This window comes from Gopherus evgoodei, chromosome 7, assembly GCF_007399415.2.
Source record: "Gopherus evgoodei ecotype Sinaloan lineage chromosome 7, rGopEvg1_v1.p, whole genome shotgun sequence".
Lineage (NCBI taxonomy): Eukaryota > Metazoa > Chordata > Testudines > Testudinidae > Gopherus > Gopherus evgoodei.
In genome coordinates, this window is record NC_044328.1 from 130,539,357 (window position 1) to 130,553,410 (window position 14,054).

At 58.8% G+C, this 14,054-nt stretch overlaps 1 protein-coding gene across 1 annotated transcript; it reads right to left on the reverse strand.

Annotated features, from left to right (window-relative positions):
* Positions 1-817: 817 nt before the first annotated feature.
* Positions 818-13,820, reverse strand: CRELD1 (cysteine rich with EGF like domains 1). The gene is made up of 10 exons (XM_030569757.1): positions 13,318-13,820; positions 12,967-13,049; positions 11,670-11,780; positions 11,191-11,282; positions 10,708-10,884; positions 8,282-8,377; positions 7,832-7,915; positions 7,194-7,289; positions 6,654-6,797; positions 818-5,124 (listed from the first exon to the last, which is right to left on the reverse strand). The coding sequence occupies exons 1-10, from the start codon at positions 13,441-13,443 to the stop codon at positions 4,904-4,906; spliced, it is 1,230 nt and encodes a 409-aa protein (XP_030425617.1). The 5' UTR covers positions 13,444-13,820; the 3' UTR covers positions 818-4,903.
* Between the last annotated feature and the right edge of the window lie 234 nt (positions 13,821-14,054).

Here is a 14,054-nt window from a genome sequence, read left to right on the forward strand (position 1 = left end):
GTTTCATGTTCTAGCAGTCTCGGATGATGACCCAGCATGTTTGTTTTAAGAACACTTTCACTGCAGATTTGACAATACACAAAGAAGATACCAATATGAGATTTCTAAGGATAGCTACAGCACATGATCCAAAATCAGAGGGATGAGGTGTGCAGCATGCTTTCAGAAGTCTTAAAAGAGCAACACTCCCATGCGGAAACTACAGAACCCAAACCACTAAAAAAGAAAATCAACCTTCTGCTGGTGGCATCTGACTCAGATGATGAAAATGAACATGTGTCAGTCCATGCGGCTTTGGGGGTTGTTCTCGAGCAGAACCCGCCATCAGCATGGACGCATGGCCCCTGGATTGGCGGCTGAAGCATGAAAGGACATGTGAAACTTTAGGGCATCTGGCACACGAACATCTTGTGATTCCAGTTACAACAGCACCATGCGAACGTCTGTTCTCACTTTCAGGTGACATTGTAAACAAGAAGTGGGCAGCATTATTGCCAGTAAATGTAACCAAACTTTGTTTGTCTGAGTGATTGACTGAACAAGAATTAGGACTGAGTGGACTTGTAGGCTTTAAAGTTTTACATTTATTTTTGAATGTAGACTTTTTTGTATATAATTCTACATTTGTAAATTCAACCTTCATGATAAAGAGATTGCACTACAGGACGTACATGAAGTGAACTGAAAAATATTCCGTTTTTTTACAGTGTAAATATTCATAATCAAGTGAGCACTGTACATTTTGTATTCTGTACTATAATTGAAACTGATGTATTTGAAAATGTAGAAAACAAATATTGAAATAAATTATTCACACTGTAGATACCATTTTTTTAATCTCTTGCCAGCCCTAGAGCTAATGGATCTAGGCAGCCGGGGGGTGGGGGCATATTCAAACTAACCCCATTTGCCCCTTCAGTGCTGGTTGGTGGAGAGGGTGCAGGCATGCCCGGGGCCCTGAGCAGTGCTGGAGTGAGGGGCTGAGCCGCGCCTCGCTGGGCAGGGCACCCATCTTAAGCTGTTACTCCTGGAGCAGTCATCGTGGGCTAGGAAGCCTCCATGGTCCTTGGAGTGTGGCAGCAGCCAGCTGGTCCCACTCACCCAACCACACCCAGCTCCCACAGGACCTGGGGGGGGGTCTGTGGATCAGGCCCCACCACCAGTATTAAACCTGCTTTTCTAGGGTTGGGGCCCCCCACCTGGCACTCAGCCAAGACTGGCCCTGCTTCTCTCTGCTATGGCTGGCAGTCATGAGGCCACAGATGCAAGGGCAGGACAGAGCACTCTTTAAAAGCCCCTCCACCCCCAGCAGGGGCAGGTGCCTCCCTTCCCAGAGCCCAGGAGTGGCCACATGTGGTCCTGTCTCATGGGCACTGCCAGAGGGTGAGCACCTGGCACCGCTCTGCTGCCCCCCAAGAGATCAGAGCACCGAGTCAAGGGCCTTGTGCTGAACAGGCCCAGCACTGGGCACTCAGCTCCAGCAGGACTTGGCCCTGCCCAGGCTCCCATCCTTGAGCAGGGACCCTGCTCCTGTTCTCCCCCCGAGGGCAGGGACAGACACGACCAAGCTCAGTTCCCAGTCACTTCATTCGTCTGGGCCTCAGTCCCCTCTGTGTCATGGGGGGCCCACAGCGAGGCGCTCCACTGCCAGTGACAGATCCCTAGACTGAGGCTCATGCCAAAGGGGGCAGCTGGGCAGATCTTGGGGCTGGAGCTTCTCTTCAAACAATTCAGCCACATGGTCCCTGTGGCACGGGGGGGGGGTGTCTCCTTCCCGTTCAGCCCAAAGGTGAGCAGGATCTCGCTGCCCAGCTGTGTCCCGCTTGCGGACACCCCGCACTGCCCCGCAGCCGGCATGCAGAAGAGGAAGTCCCTGGGGAGAAGTTTCACAACCCAGCTCTTCCTCCAGGTAAGTACCCTTCATCGTCCCCCATGAAGAAGGTGCCAAGGGCACTTGAGCAGAACAGCAAACACTGGAGACTGAGGTCACAGCAGTGCAATGGGAGGCTTAGCAACTGCTCGATATTCACCCTTTGCCCAGGGCGCTGGCAGTGCCCGGCAGCAGGACCTCTGGGAGCCAGCAACCCACGGCAGAGTCCAGCACCCTCATCTCCACCAGCTACATGCAGACATGTCCTGGTTCCCCAGCGTGTGTCCAACTCCTGCCAGCGGGCAGTGCCCAGGCACATTGTGCCAGACAGCAGCGCTTCACCTGGGCAGGATCACGGTCCCACAGGGCCACGCTGATTTCAGTCTGTGGAGTCTGGCCTGATACCTGGCAGCCCCATCGTCTCATGCAGGGGTTCGCACTCCAGTCAGTCCCCACACCGACTCCCCCTTCATGCCTTGGAGGGCTCTAGGATCCCCAGAACTAGGGACTCCAGCAGCCAGAACTGGGAACATCTGCCCCTCAGCACCCCCCAGTCCGCGCAGAAGGCAGGCTGTTTTCCAGTCTCTGTCCTCAGCCAGGAAGCAGCTCTGACACAGTGGGCAAGGGCCCCTTGCTTATTGAATGCGAGCTCCAGCCCCTGCCCTACCTTCTGTGCCAGCTCACCTACATCTCTCAGGCTTGGGCTGGAACCAGCCAGCTGTCTCCAGACACATCCAGTCTCTGCCCCAAATAGTCCCTGAAAGGGAGGGGGGTTTCTCATGACAGACAAGCAGCAGCCTCCAGATCCCGCCTTCCCCCAGTAAAGTACCAGGAGACTTTGGGGGGCTGAGTCCTATTCTGGAGCCAAGCCAGCGAAGCTCAGCACTGCTTCCACTGTCCTCACTGGAGATGCTCAGGGTTGGTTTGCAGCTTTCGCCATTCCCCCGGGACCCAGTTCTCAGCGCAACTCCGCCTGCACGAGCCAAAGCCTCCCCTGCCCTGAGGCAACAGGGCCTGCTCTCAACCACCTACGTTCACTGGCTCAGCCAAGGGAAGTCAGGAGCCCTCCAGAGACTCAGGGTTCAAGGCCTGCCTCCTGTCCAACACAGGCCAGTCGGTACTGCCCAGCTACCCATGTTGGGCCCAGCAGTTTCCAAAGCTGGCCGCGTCCGTCCCCCCACTTCCTGGGGTCAGTCACGCACCCGACTTCCAATTTGAATTTGTCTGGCCTCCGCTGCCAGCTGTCCCCCCTCCAGGGCTGCAGAGGCCAGTGCAGAGCTCATAGGGCTGAGCAGGTGCCTACCTCCCCGGGGAGAGTCCCAACCCACCACCACCTGCAGCGCAAATCTCAAACCACACCAAGGACCTGCCTCAAACGATTGGGCCACAAGCCATGCTGGGCATATGCTGCACCTCCTGCCAGACTTCCCCTGGGACCCTCTCCTGGCCGCTCAGATCCGTGTCCCAGCCCCCAAAGATCTCATGGACCCTGACCTTGCAGCTGTGCCCCGGTGCAGCCCTGAGCAGAGCTTTCCGCAGACTCACAGCAAGCTCCCCAAGCCCTCCAGGCACAAAGGCTGCTGCTCCACGCTGCGCTGGCACTCCAAGCCGTCTACCACCATGTCAACACCTAGGAGACTCCTGCCCCTCCTCTCAGCCAGCAGCAGTGTCGGATTCCGAGAGAACCCAGCCGCTCTCCATTGACCAACCATCAGCCCCGCATGCTCTCCGCAGCCAGCACATGGTCAGCCTGAGAGGTCCCCAGAGGGCTCTGGTCTCAAACCCGTTCTGCAGATGCGGCTCTCCTAGGACCGTCCTGTTTGCCACCAACAGACATAAAACACCCCTATGGCGCTCCAGAGCGGGCCCTAGACGGGGATCCCACCAGGCCCTTTTCTCACTGCTTCCCCCATCCTGCAGACACGAGGAGATCAGGCAGGCTGCAGCCCAGGAACTCTCAGCCTGACTGCAACTCTCCACCCATCCATCAGTTCCCCTCCCGCTCTCCCAAGACCCATGACCCTATTCTCCACCCAGAGCCCCTGGGCTGCAGCTTGCCGAGGTGGTTCAGCATGCTACCCCCACATTCAGTCCGTGGGGATCCCAAGGCAGGTCTCTGGGGCTGACGGATCTGTTCCGGTCTCCTCCCGCAGTGCTCTCTGTACATCACCCCAGCTGGCCAAGGGCAAGCCAGTGTCCGCCAGCTCCCAGCTCTCTGGCAGGCCCGTCCTGCACCACATGTGGAGATGGGGGCAGACTCCACATCAATTAGCCAGCCACCCTCCCTGGTGTCTTTCCTAAAGATCATTCAAGCCTGGCTGGATGGACCTTTGGTCTGACCCAGTCCAGCCAGTCTTATGATCTTAAGCCCAAGAGGAACAGCTATAGCCCCAGGCACTGACAGAGTCAAAGGGACCAAACCCAGCAGACGAGTCCCTACCTGTCGCACAGGACACAGCCCCGGCCACCCCTCCCAGAGGCTTCCAGTGTGGCTCCAGGCAGTACCTACAGCCACTTTTCTCCCAGCAGGCAGGCTGTTCTCTGCCTGGGGGGCCTAGCATGCTGCTCATTGCTGTGCCAGACACAAGGCCTCCGACTGGGCAGATGCCATCTTTGGAGCGCTGCACTCTGCAGCACTAGGTCTCCTCTGGCCTGGCAACTCCCAGCGGGAACCACTACCTGCCCTGCAGCCCATGCGCTGGAGGGGGGGCACATGCAGAGCATAGCCCCAGTGACACGGCACGAAGCGCCTGCACAGCAAGTGCGATCCACATGGACAAAACATCTCCAGGGGAAAGCGACTCTCTGAGAACTCTGGAAAGGTCTGGCCAGATCCTGCCCCACACCACCCCACCCCCTGGGGCCACCCAGAGCCAGGGGCCCCCACCAGCTTCCCACCCCACCCTCAGTCCTGGGGCCCCCTGAAGCCAGGTGCCCCCTGCTCCCCATCACATGGACAATCCCCAAGCCGGTGCTACGGGCCTCGCCCACCCAGGCCCTGTATCAAGGCAGGGAGGAGCCTCCCGCCTGGAGCTATCTGCCCTTCAGGAACCCATCGAGCACGCGGTCGCTCCGCTCCGATAGCCAGTAGCCAGCCATGGCTGCCACCGCACCGATGAAGATGGCGGTGAAAACCATGTCGCCCTTGGCAGCCAGCGTGGCCAGCGCACAGATCACCACACCGAAGAACATCTGCTGCAGCACCACCACCTCGTCCTCCGTAACCTCATCGAAAAAGCCCTTTGCTGGGGTGTCTGTGGGGGACAAAGGGAGGCAGTCAGGAGGTAACGCCCCAGGCCGGGAACCCATAAGAATGGCCAGACTAGGTCAGACCAAAGGTCCATCTAGCCCAGTGTCTTGTCTGCCGACAGTGGCCAATGCCAGGTGCCCCAGAGGGAATGAACAGAAGAAGGAATCATCAAGTGAGCCATCCCATCGCCTATTCCCAGCTTCTGGCAAACTGAGGGAATTACCAGGGTTACCTCTGGAGCCCTTTTTAAAAATTGGTGTCACACTAGCTATCTTCCACTCATTTGGTACAGAAGCTGATTTAAATGATAGGTTACAAACCAGAGTTATTAGTTTTGCAGTTTCACATTTTAGTTCCTTCAGAATGCTTGGGCGATACCATTTGGTCCTGGTGACTTACTACTGTTTAATTTATCAATTTGTTCCAAAGCCTCCTCTAACGACACCTCAGTCTGGGACAGTTCCTCAGATTGTCACCTAAAAACAATGGCTCAGGTTTGGGAATCTCCCTCACATCCTCAGCCATGAAGACCGATGCAAAGAATTCATTTAGTTTCTCCTCAACGGCCTTGTCATCCTTGAGTGCTCCCACTGGTTGCTTAGCAGGCTTCCTGCTTTTGATGTACTTAAAAATTTCCTGTTAGTTCTTGAGTCTTTGGCTAGCTGTTCTTCAAATTCTTTTCTGGCCTTCCTCGTTGTATTTTTACACGTCACTTGCCAGAGTTTCTGCTCCTCTCTAGTTTCCTCACTAGGATTTAACTTACAATGTTTAAAGGACGCCTTTTTGCCTCTCACGGCTTCTTCTCCTGTGTTGTTTAGCCAGGGTGGCAGGTTTTTGGTTCTCTTACTGTGTTTTTTAATTTGGCGCACACATTTAAGTAGAGCCTCTATTACGGTGTCTTTACGGTTCCCCGCCAACGTGCACTGCGAAGCTGGCACTGGGCACAGGCAGCACACAGAGTTATCCGGCCATGCCCCCACCTAGCAGCTGAGCGAGGGGGATGTCACCGCTTCCAGGGAGCCCCTCGGGTAAGCACCACCCAGTGCCCCCTCATCCCAACCCCCTGCCCCCTCCCACACTCTGCTGGGGGGGCGCGGTGGCCCAAGACTGCCCTAGCAGTGGCCAGTATGACTGGCACAGGGACTGCCTGCGCTGCCCCACCCCAGAGCCAGGTGCACCAAACGCTGCAGAAGTCATGGGAAGTCACAGAATCTGTGACCTCCATGACGAACCCACAGCCTTACTCATCAAATCCTACCTGCATCTTACCATCTTCCATCCTCTCCTCCTTTCTAGAACGGAGAATCTCCAGAGAAACCGCCATCCCACCCCACGGGAGCAGCCTGTCCCCAGGGAGCAGCACCGCATCCCCATGTGAAACACCAGCCCGGCCCCTCTAGGAAGCAGTGCCACCCCCCAGCCCAGGACCCCCCCCCAGGTAAACAGTGCCACTCCCATGTGAGACTCCTCCCATCCAAATTCCCCAGAGCCAATGGAGGGGGAAGAGCCAGGGGGGTCCCTGCAGAGTCTCACCTGGGGGTTTGTCCTCCACACACTCGCCGTCCCTGCGCACGTGACCCTCCGCACACACGCACCGGTAGCTGCCGTCCGTGTTCTCACACACCTCGTGGGCCCTGGTGCAGACGGGTTCCTGCGCGGTGGCACACTCGTCCATGTCTGCCAGGGCGAGAGAGGGGATTAGAGCCGGCGGGGCAGAGGAGGAAGTTAGAGCTGGGGAGGGGAGGGGGCAGGGCAGATTAAAGCTGGTGGGGCAGAGTGGGGGATGATTAGAGTCAGTGGGGTGGGGGGAGGAGGTTAGAGCCAGCGGGGCAGGGCAGGGAACAGATGGGGCAGGGGGGAGATTAGAGTTGGTGGGGCAGGGCAGGGTGGGGCGAGAGGTGAGAGCCAGTGGGGCGGGAAGGGAGGTCAGAGCTGGTGGGGCAGGAGGGAGATTAGAGCCAGTGGAGCAGGGCAGGGGCAGCGCAGGGAGAAGGTCAGAGCCAGTGGGGCAGGGTGGGGGCAGCGCAGGCCGGGGAGGTCAGAGCTGGTGGGGCAGGAGGGCACAACACTTACCCAGGCACTTTGCTCCATCCCGTTGGTAGCCTTTGTTGCACCTTTTGCAGCGGGCAGGCCCGGCGCCCATGCAGCCGACACAGGCCTTGGCGCAGTCTAGGGACAGAGCAGGCGTCAGGGCACCGACGGCACCACCAAGCAACCACGCGAGCGGTGGAGCTGCATCCCCGGGGACAGATGGACCCACCTTGCCATGGATTTTGGTGGCTAGAACCTATCCCCCCCCGTTTGACCAGAGCAGAGCATGCACAGGTCGGGCTGGCTGGGGAGCCACAGCCAAGGTGCATCACGTGCCAGGTGCTGCCCAGCACCACAGGACCAGCCCTCATTCTGCACGGGGCGATGAAGGGTGAGGGGCAGCACTGAGTCTGATTCCCTTCTGCAGAGAGCGGGGTGCCCTGCGGGGGGCAGCAGCACATGGATCCTGACTCGGCCACGCCCCACAGGTACCACACCCCCTCCCGTGCCAGACTCTGGGACCGCTCCTCCGAAGGACAAGGCACGGGCGTGGCCAGGTAGCCCAGCGCTGTCCCCCGCCCAGGGCAGACACAGGCGAGGCCGTGCCACGAAGGCACACCCCGCCCAGGGTGCAAACGCCAACGGGCTGCATGGGCCCGGCCCCGGGGACAAGCTCTGACCTCGACACTCATAGGAGCCTTCGGTGTTGACGCAGAACTGGTTGGCCCGACAATGCGCCATCTCCGTGCCACATTCATCAATGTCTGCGAAGAGAGTGGCTTCAGGCCCACTGCCCCTCCCCCTGCTCCACGGCCCAACACTGCCCCATACCCGCCCAGCCCTGCGCCCCACGGCTCACCCCATACCCACCCCTCCCCCCTGCCCAGCTCTGCACCTCACAGCCCAGTCCCAGACCCCACCCCCTGGCCCAAGGTGACAAGGGCCCAGCGCACTTAGCCATGTCTCTGTTGCTTCAGCCCTGCCCCGGGGGCACAACACCCAGACACAGGTTAAAGCTCACCTCAGGGCTCCTAGGCAGCAGGGCCTTGCCCTCCCCAGCATCTTCTGCCTTACTAGCCCCTGCAGGGTGGGGTCAGGGCCTGAGTTCTCCAGGGGCAGTAGGAACTCACCAATGCACCTGTGTTCATGCAGTGCCCAGCCCCTCTTGCAGCGCAGACAGCTGGAGTCCTCTGGCCCTGAGCAGCGCCCGCATGCCCGGTAGCACTCTGCCAAGATAGGAGAGAGACAGGCTGTGAGTGTGCAGCAGAGCCCAGCCCAGTCCCTCGCCATCTGCCCAGGCAAACCCAGCAGGCTGACAGATCCAGTCACCTTGGGCTCCAGCCAGCCCCAGAGCGGAGCCCACAGCCAGCTCTTACACAACCACCAGACTGGGTCAGACCAAAGGTCCATCTAGCTCCGTCGACAGTGGCCAATGCCAGGTGCCCCAGAGGGAATGAACAGAACAGGGAATCATCAAGTGATGTATCCACTGTCACCCATCCCCAGCTTCTGGCAAACAGCGGTCAGGGACACCCTCCATGCCCATCCTGGCTAATAGCCATTGATGGTCCTATCCTCCATGAACTTCTCTAGTTCTTTTTTTAACCCTGTTACAGTCTTGGCCTTCACAACATCCCCTGGCAAGGAGTTCCACAGGTTGACTGTGTGTAGTGTGAAGAAATACTTCCTTTTGTTTGTTTTAAACCTGCTGCTTATTAATTTCATTGGGTGACCCCTAGTTCTTGTGTTAACAGAAGGAGAAAATAACACTTCCTTATTTACTTTCTCCACACCAGTCATGATTTTATAGACCTTTGACAAGAAGTGGGGAAGTTTCTTGTTTTTGCTTGTTTCCTATGGGGGATTTTCTTGGTTTTCTGATGGTTTGCATGTGGGAGGGTGGGACTCACTATCCCTGGGTGATACGGGTTTAAACAGGTGACAGGAGAGGGAGTTTGCTGTTATAGAGGACCGGAGAGGGAACTTGGGGCCCCAACCGCTGGCGTGGAGAACGGAGGAGACCCCAACGACGGTGACCTGGTGACCCAAAGGCCCAGCTCAGGAATCATAGCCGGTTCTGGCCAGTGGGAGGACAATGGGCTGCGAAGAGAGGAAAGGGGGCCCAGGTGACCTTGTTTACCTGGAGAGAAGACAATGGACAGAGGCAGGCTTGGGACATCGGAGGCCCAGCTGGGAAGCAGAGGGGCTCTGGGCTGGAGAGGGGGAGAAGGCAGAGGCCACCTGCATGCAGGGGGACTGGGATGTGCTGTACTGGGGGAGGCCAGGCTTGAGGCCCTGAGTGTTTCCTGTGCTGGGCTCAACGCTCAATAAACCCTCTTGTTTTGCACTGGCTGAGAGTCACTCTGGACTAGAGAACAGGGGGCATCATCCCCTTAGGGGGTGACGAGGCCCCGGGGGTCCAGAGCGAGGGGACTCCCTGGGGGGGCCCACGGCAGAGACAGGCGTGCTAAGGCTCAGAGAGGTGCGACTCCAGGAGGTGGAAGGGCCTGACCCCGAGAGAGAGTGGACCCCCGAGAAGGGCTGTCGCACTGAAAGGGGCACCCCCCCATGGGGCCAAGAGTGGACTCGATTTGCAAGTCCGTGACAACCTCTATCATATCCCCCCTTAGTCATCTCTTTTCCAAGCTGAACAATCCCAGTATTATTAATCTCTCCTCATATGGCAGCTGTTCCATACCCCTAATCCTTTTTGTCTCCCTTTTCCAATTCCAATATATCTTTTTTGAGATGGGATGACCACATCTGCACGCAGTATTCAAGATGTGGGCATACCAGGGATTTATATAGAGGCGATACAATATTTTCTCTATTATCTATCCCTTTCTTAATGAGTCCCAACATTCTGTTAGCTTTTTTGACTGCCGCTGCACTCTAAGTGGATGATTTCAAACAATTATCCACAATGACTCCAAGATCTCTCTCTTGAGTGGTAACAACTAATTTAGACCCCATCATTTTATATGTACAGTTGGGATTCTGTTTTCCAATGTGCATTACTTTGTATTTATCAACATTGAATTTCATCTGCCATTTTGTTACCCAGTCACCGAGTTTCGTGAGATTGTTTTGTAGCTCTTTGCAGTCTGCCTGGGACTTAACTATTTGAGTATTTTTGTATCATCTGTAAATTTTGCCACCTCTGTTTACCCTTTTCCAGACTGTTGTTGAACAGGACTGGCCCCAGCACAGAGCCCTGGGGGACACCACTATTTACCTCTCTGCATTCTGAAAACTGACCATTCATTCCTACCCTTTGTTTCCTGTCTTTTAACCAGCTACTGATCCACGGAAGGACCTTCTCTCAGGACTCCTTACTTTGCTTAAGTGCCTTTGGTGTAGGACCTGGTCACAGGCTTTCTGAATATCCCAATACACTGTACCCACTGGATCCCCCTTGTCCACATGCTTGTTGACCCTCTCACAGAGCTCTCGGGCAGAGCCATCTGAAGCAGTAGGGGCAGTGGAGCTCGCTCCCCTGCTTGCCAGGACACACACGCACTACCTACCAGCACATGTGCCATGCTGCAGTACCTACCAGCACATATCAGGTGGCTCTCGTTCCTGGCTGCCTCGTAGTAGCCGTCTGCGCACTCGGAGCAGAAGGAGCCGCCGTAGCCCAGGCTGCACATGCATAGGCCAGTGCCCGTGCGCGTCCCCTCACCGTCACATTTACCGTTCCCGCTGCATGGCTGCTGGTGCCCACCAGCACATGCTGCAGGGAGATGGGTTACTGTGCTGATCGCCGGTGCCGGGCACAGAACCTGTCCTGTCCCACCATGCCCTGCACCCACCTCCAACCCTGCCCATGACACCTGTTCCTCTGCCCCAACCCCTACCCATGGTGCCACCCCTCAAAGCCCCAGTTCCTGCCCAGTTCTGCCCCTCCCAGGTCCCAGTTCCTGCCCGTGGCACCCGTCCAGGCCCCCCTGCCTGGCCTGCTCCCCTATCCCTTCCCATGGTGCCCCCAGCCTGGCCCTGAGGAGAGGTGCTCCAGAAGCCAGCAGGGCTGGCGACTCACGCAGGCAGTCAGAGCCATAGGTGCCAGGTGGGCAGCAGACCTTCAGAGTGTCCATGCAGAGCCACTGGAAGAAGTCAGGGTGCCGCTGCTGTCTGAGGGATACAGCAGGACACACTTGTTACCACCACAGGAGAAGCCAAGGTAGGTCCTACATAAACACTGCATCCTGTGCTACCACCGCTGGTTGTGCCCATTGCAATGCCCAGGCACCTTCACTGCCCTGGACACGGACAGCTGGGCAGGATGCACTGCCAGGAGCACTGGCTGGGATGCAAAGTCCCCCTCCTCCTCTCCACACCCTGCTGCCTGGGGTCCCACCCCTGCCACCCCAGGGTGGGGCAGTGCACGGCCCATCTCTGGGGAGGTGGTAGCTGGTAGCCCTTGTCTGGATGGGGGCCTGGGAGAAAGGGAGCCTGGGCCAGGCCCAGAGCAAAGCCCCAGTGTGGCACAGAACCTACTGCTCCTTGTCTGTCACTCACCCCTGGAACCACCAGCTCTCCACGTGGTCTTCACTCTGCTCCAGCAGCTGGTGACACGCAAAGTCCAACTTGCCACACACACTTTCCAGCACCTCCAGCAGGCGCGTCTCACTGCACAGGAATGGGGGTCAGGACATGGCAGCCACGGCCCCATAGCATCAGCCCCACAGGATCCTCCTTCCCGCCTCACTCACCGGACCCCATAGTGCTCCCCCACAGACCAGCAGCCCCCACAGTGCCCTCTTCCCTGTGACAAAGCAGGAGTTTTTTTCTTAATGTTTTGCATGAATACTGTGTGTACCTCAGTTTCCCTGTGTTACACCCCAATGCCTAGGTGGCAGGACAAAGGTGTGTGATTTTTGCAGAGCCCCTAGTGCACACAGAGAATGGCCGAAGTGCTTCGTAACCTGGCAACTGATGGTCTGACAAGCTGGAGCAAAGTGAGAGGTGGTGACCAGGTGACCTGTTTGCCCAGGATGGAGGAGGGGCAACGGGCATGTCTGAGGCTGGGCTGGTGGAAGCTAGGTGAGCAGTCTCCTGGCTTGGGACTCAGAGGGAGAGCACAGGGCCCGGGATCCCCCCCAAGCTGGATTCTGCTGCAGGTCCCTGTTTTCTGTGCTCACAAGCTCTGTTCTACACTAGCAACCCATCAGTGTCACATGAGGGCTGGGAATCACCGCTGGCTGCAGAGTGGGGGGGCAGGGCCCTTCAGGGGTGCGTGAGGCTCCCCAGGGGTCCTGTCCAGGGGGACTCGCTGCAGGGAGTGAACGGGGTGACCATGGGGCTGAACACTCCAAGGTCGGACCCAGGGAGCACTGAAGCCGAGCAGGCTCCTTGCCCTGGTGAGCGTGGCCCTGAGGGGAGACGCTGCCCCGAGTCCTGCCTGGCTTCATGCAGAGCTATTCCCAAGTACAGGGACTGTGACTCCATGACACCCCCTACCCAGACCGCCAGCCCCATAGCACCCTCCTGCCTGCCACAACGCAACCACTGCCCCCCAGTCTCCCCAACCTCCTCCTCATCCCATAGTCCCCCCTTGCCTTGACCATCAACCCCACAGCACCTCCTTCCTCCCTGACCCAAACCGCCAGCCCCATAGCTCTCCCCTACAAAACTACTGATCCAGCCAGCCCCAGCCCCAGCCCCAAGGTCATGATGGCAATTGGAGCTCCAGGAAGCCTGCTCTCTGTGGGATCTTCAGCTCCAGGCTGGAGCCCCAGACTGAGCTCCTGTCCACACCACCCATGGGTGAGCTGGGGCAGGAATCAGGCAGGAGGAGCGCATGCCACCCGCTCACCTGTGCGCATATTTTGCCAGCTTCTCCTCCTCCCAGGCCGTGTTCCCTCCCCCGAAATTCTCCCGCTCTGTCCGCTCCAGGCCCTGGGGAAGCAAGGGAAGGTCATAGCCCCAGGGCCCAGCCCTCCCACCCAGCATCCCCTGCATCCAGTGCAGCCCCACCCCAGCAACAAGCCTAGCCCAAGCCAGCTATGCCCCATAGCCTCAGCCCCATGCTCAGCCTCTCCCTTTTAGGGAGCAGTGCTGTGTGGGGAACTCAGCACTAGTGCCCAGGGGGGCACCAATCCTGCTGCGCTCAGGGCCTGGCCCTAGGAAATGCCCAGTCATCTCCCTCTGCCCCACAGCCCAGCACCTTGAGAAAGCTGCTGGCGAGGTCCCGGCAGGTCCGGCAGGGCTCAAGTGGGAAGGAGCCTGTGCCCCATGGGTCCAGCAGCAGCCCCAGCAGCAAGGGCAGGAGCCTTCTCCAGTGCAACCCCATCCTCACAGCAGGGACAGGCTGGGGAGAGAGCGCAGGCCTGACACACGGGCCCCGCTGGGGGGTGCGGCGCCTGGGCACAGCCCTTCCTGGGCAGGCGGCCGGGGCTGCGTGGGGAGCACGAGGCAGGTCCCAGTGGATGGCCCTGAAGCTTGAACCCCCAACCTCCCTGTGGGGCACTAGCACCAAAAGATGGGGACAATGCTGGGAGCCTCCAGCAGAGACCCGGCAGCTGATGGGGACAGAGCTCCCTCCCCCCAACTCGTTCCCACGTCTCCCTGCTCTGTAGGGGCTGGGGGGGGGCTGACAGGAGGGCACTGGGCCGCAGGGCCAAGTGGGACTGGGGGCGTGTGGGCTGGTGGGGGTCGCTGGGCCGGAGAGGCAGTGGGACTGGGGGGGCGCTCGGCCAGGGGTGGGTTGGGGGGGACTATGGGGGGCACTGGGCCAGGGGACCAGGCGAGACTGGGGGCGTGTGGGCTGGGGGGGGTCGCTGGGCCGGAGGGGCAGGGGGACTGGGGGGGCGCTCGGCCAGGGGTGGGTTGGGGGGGACTATGGGGGGCACTGGGCCAGGGGACCAGGCGGGACTGGGGGCGTGTGGGCTGGGGGGGGTCGCT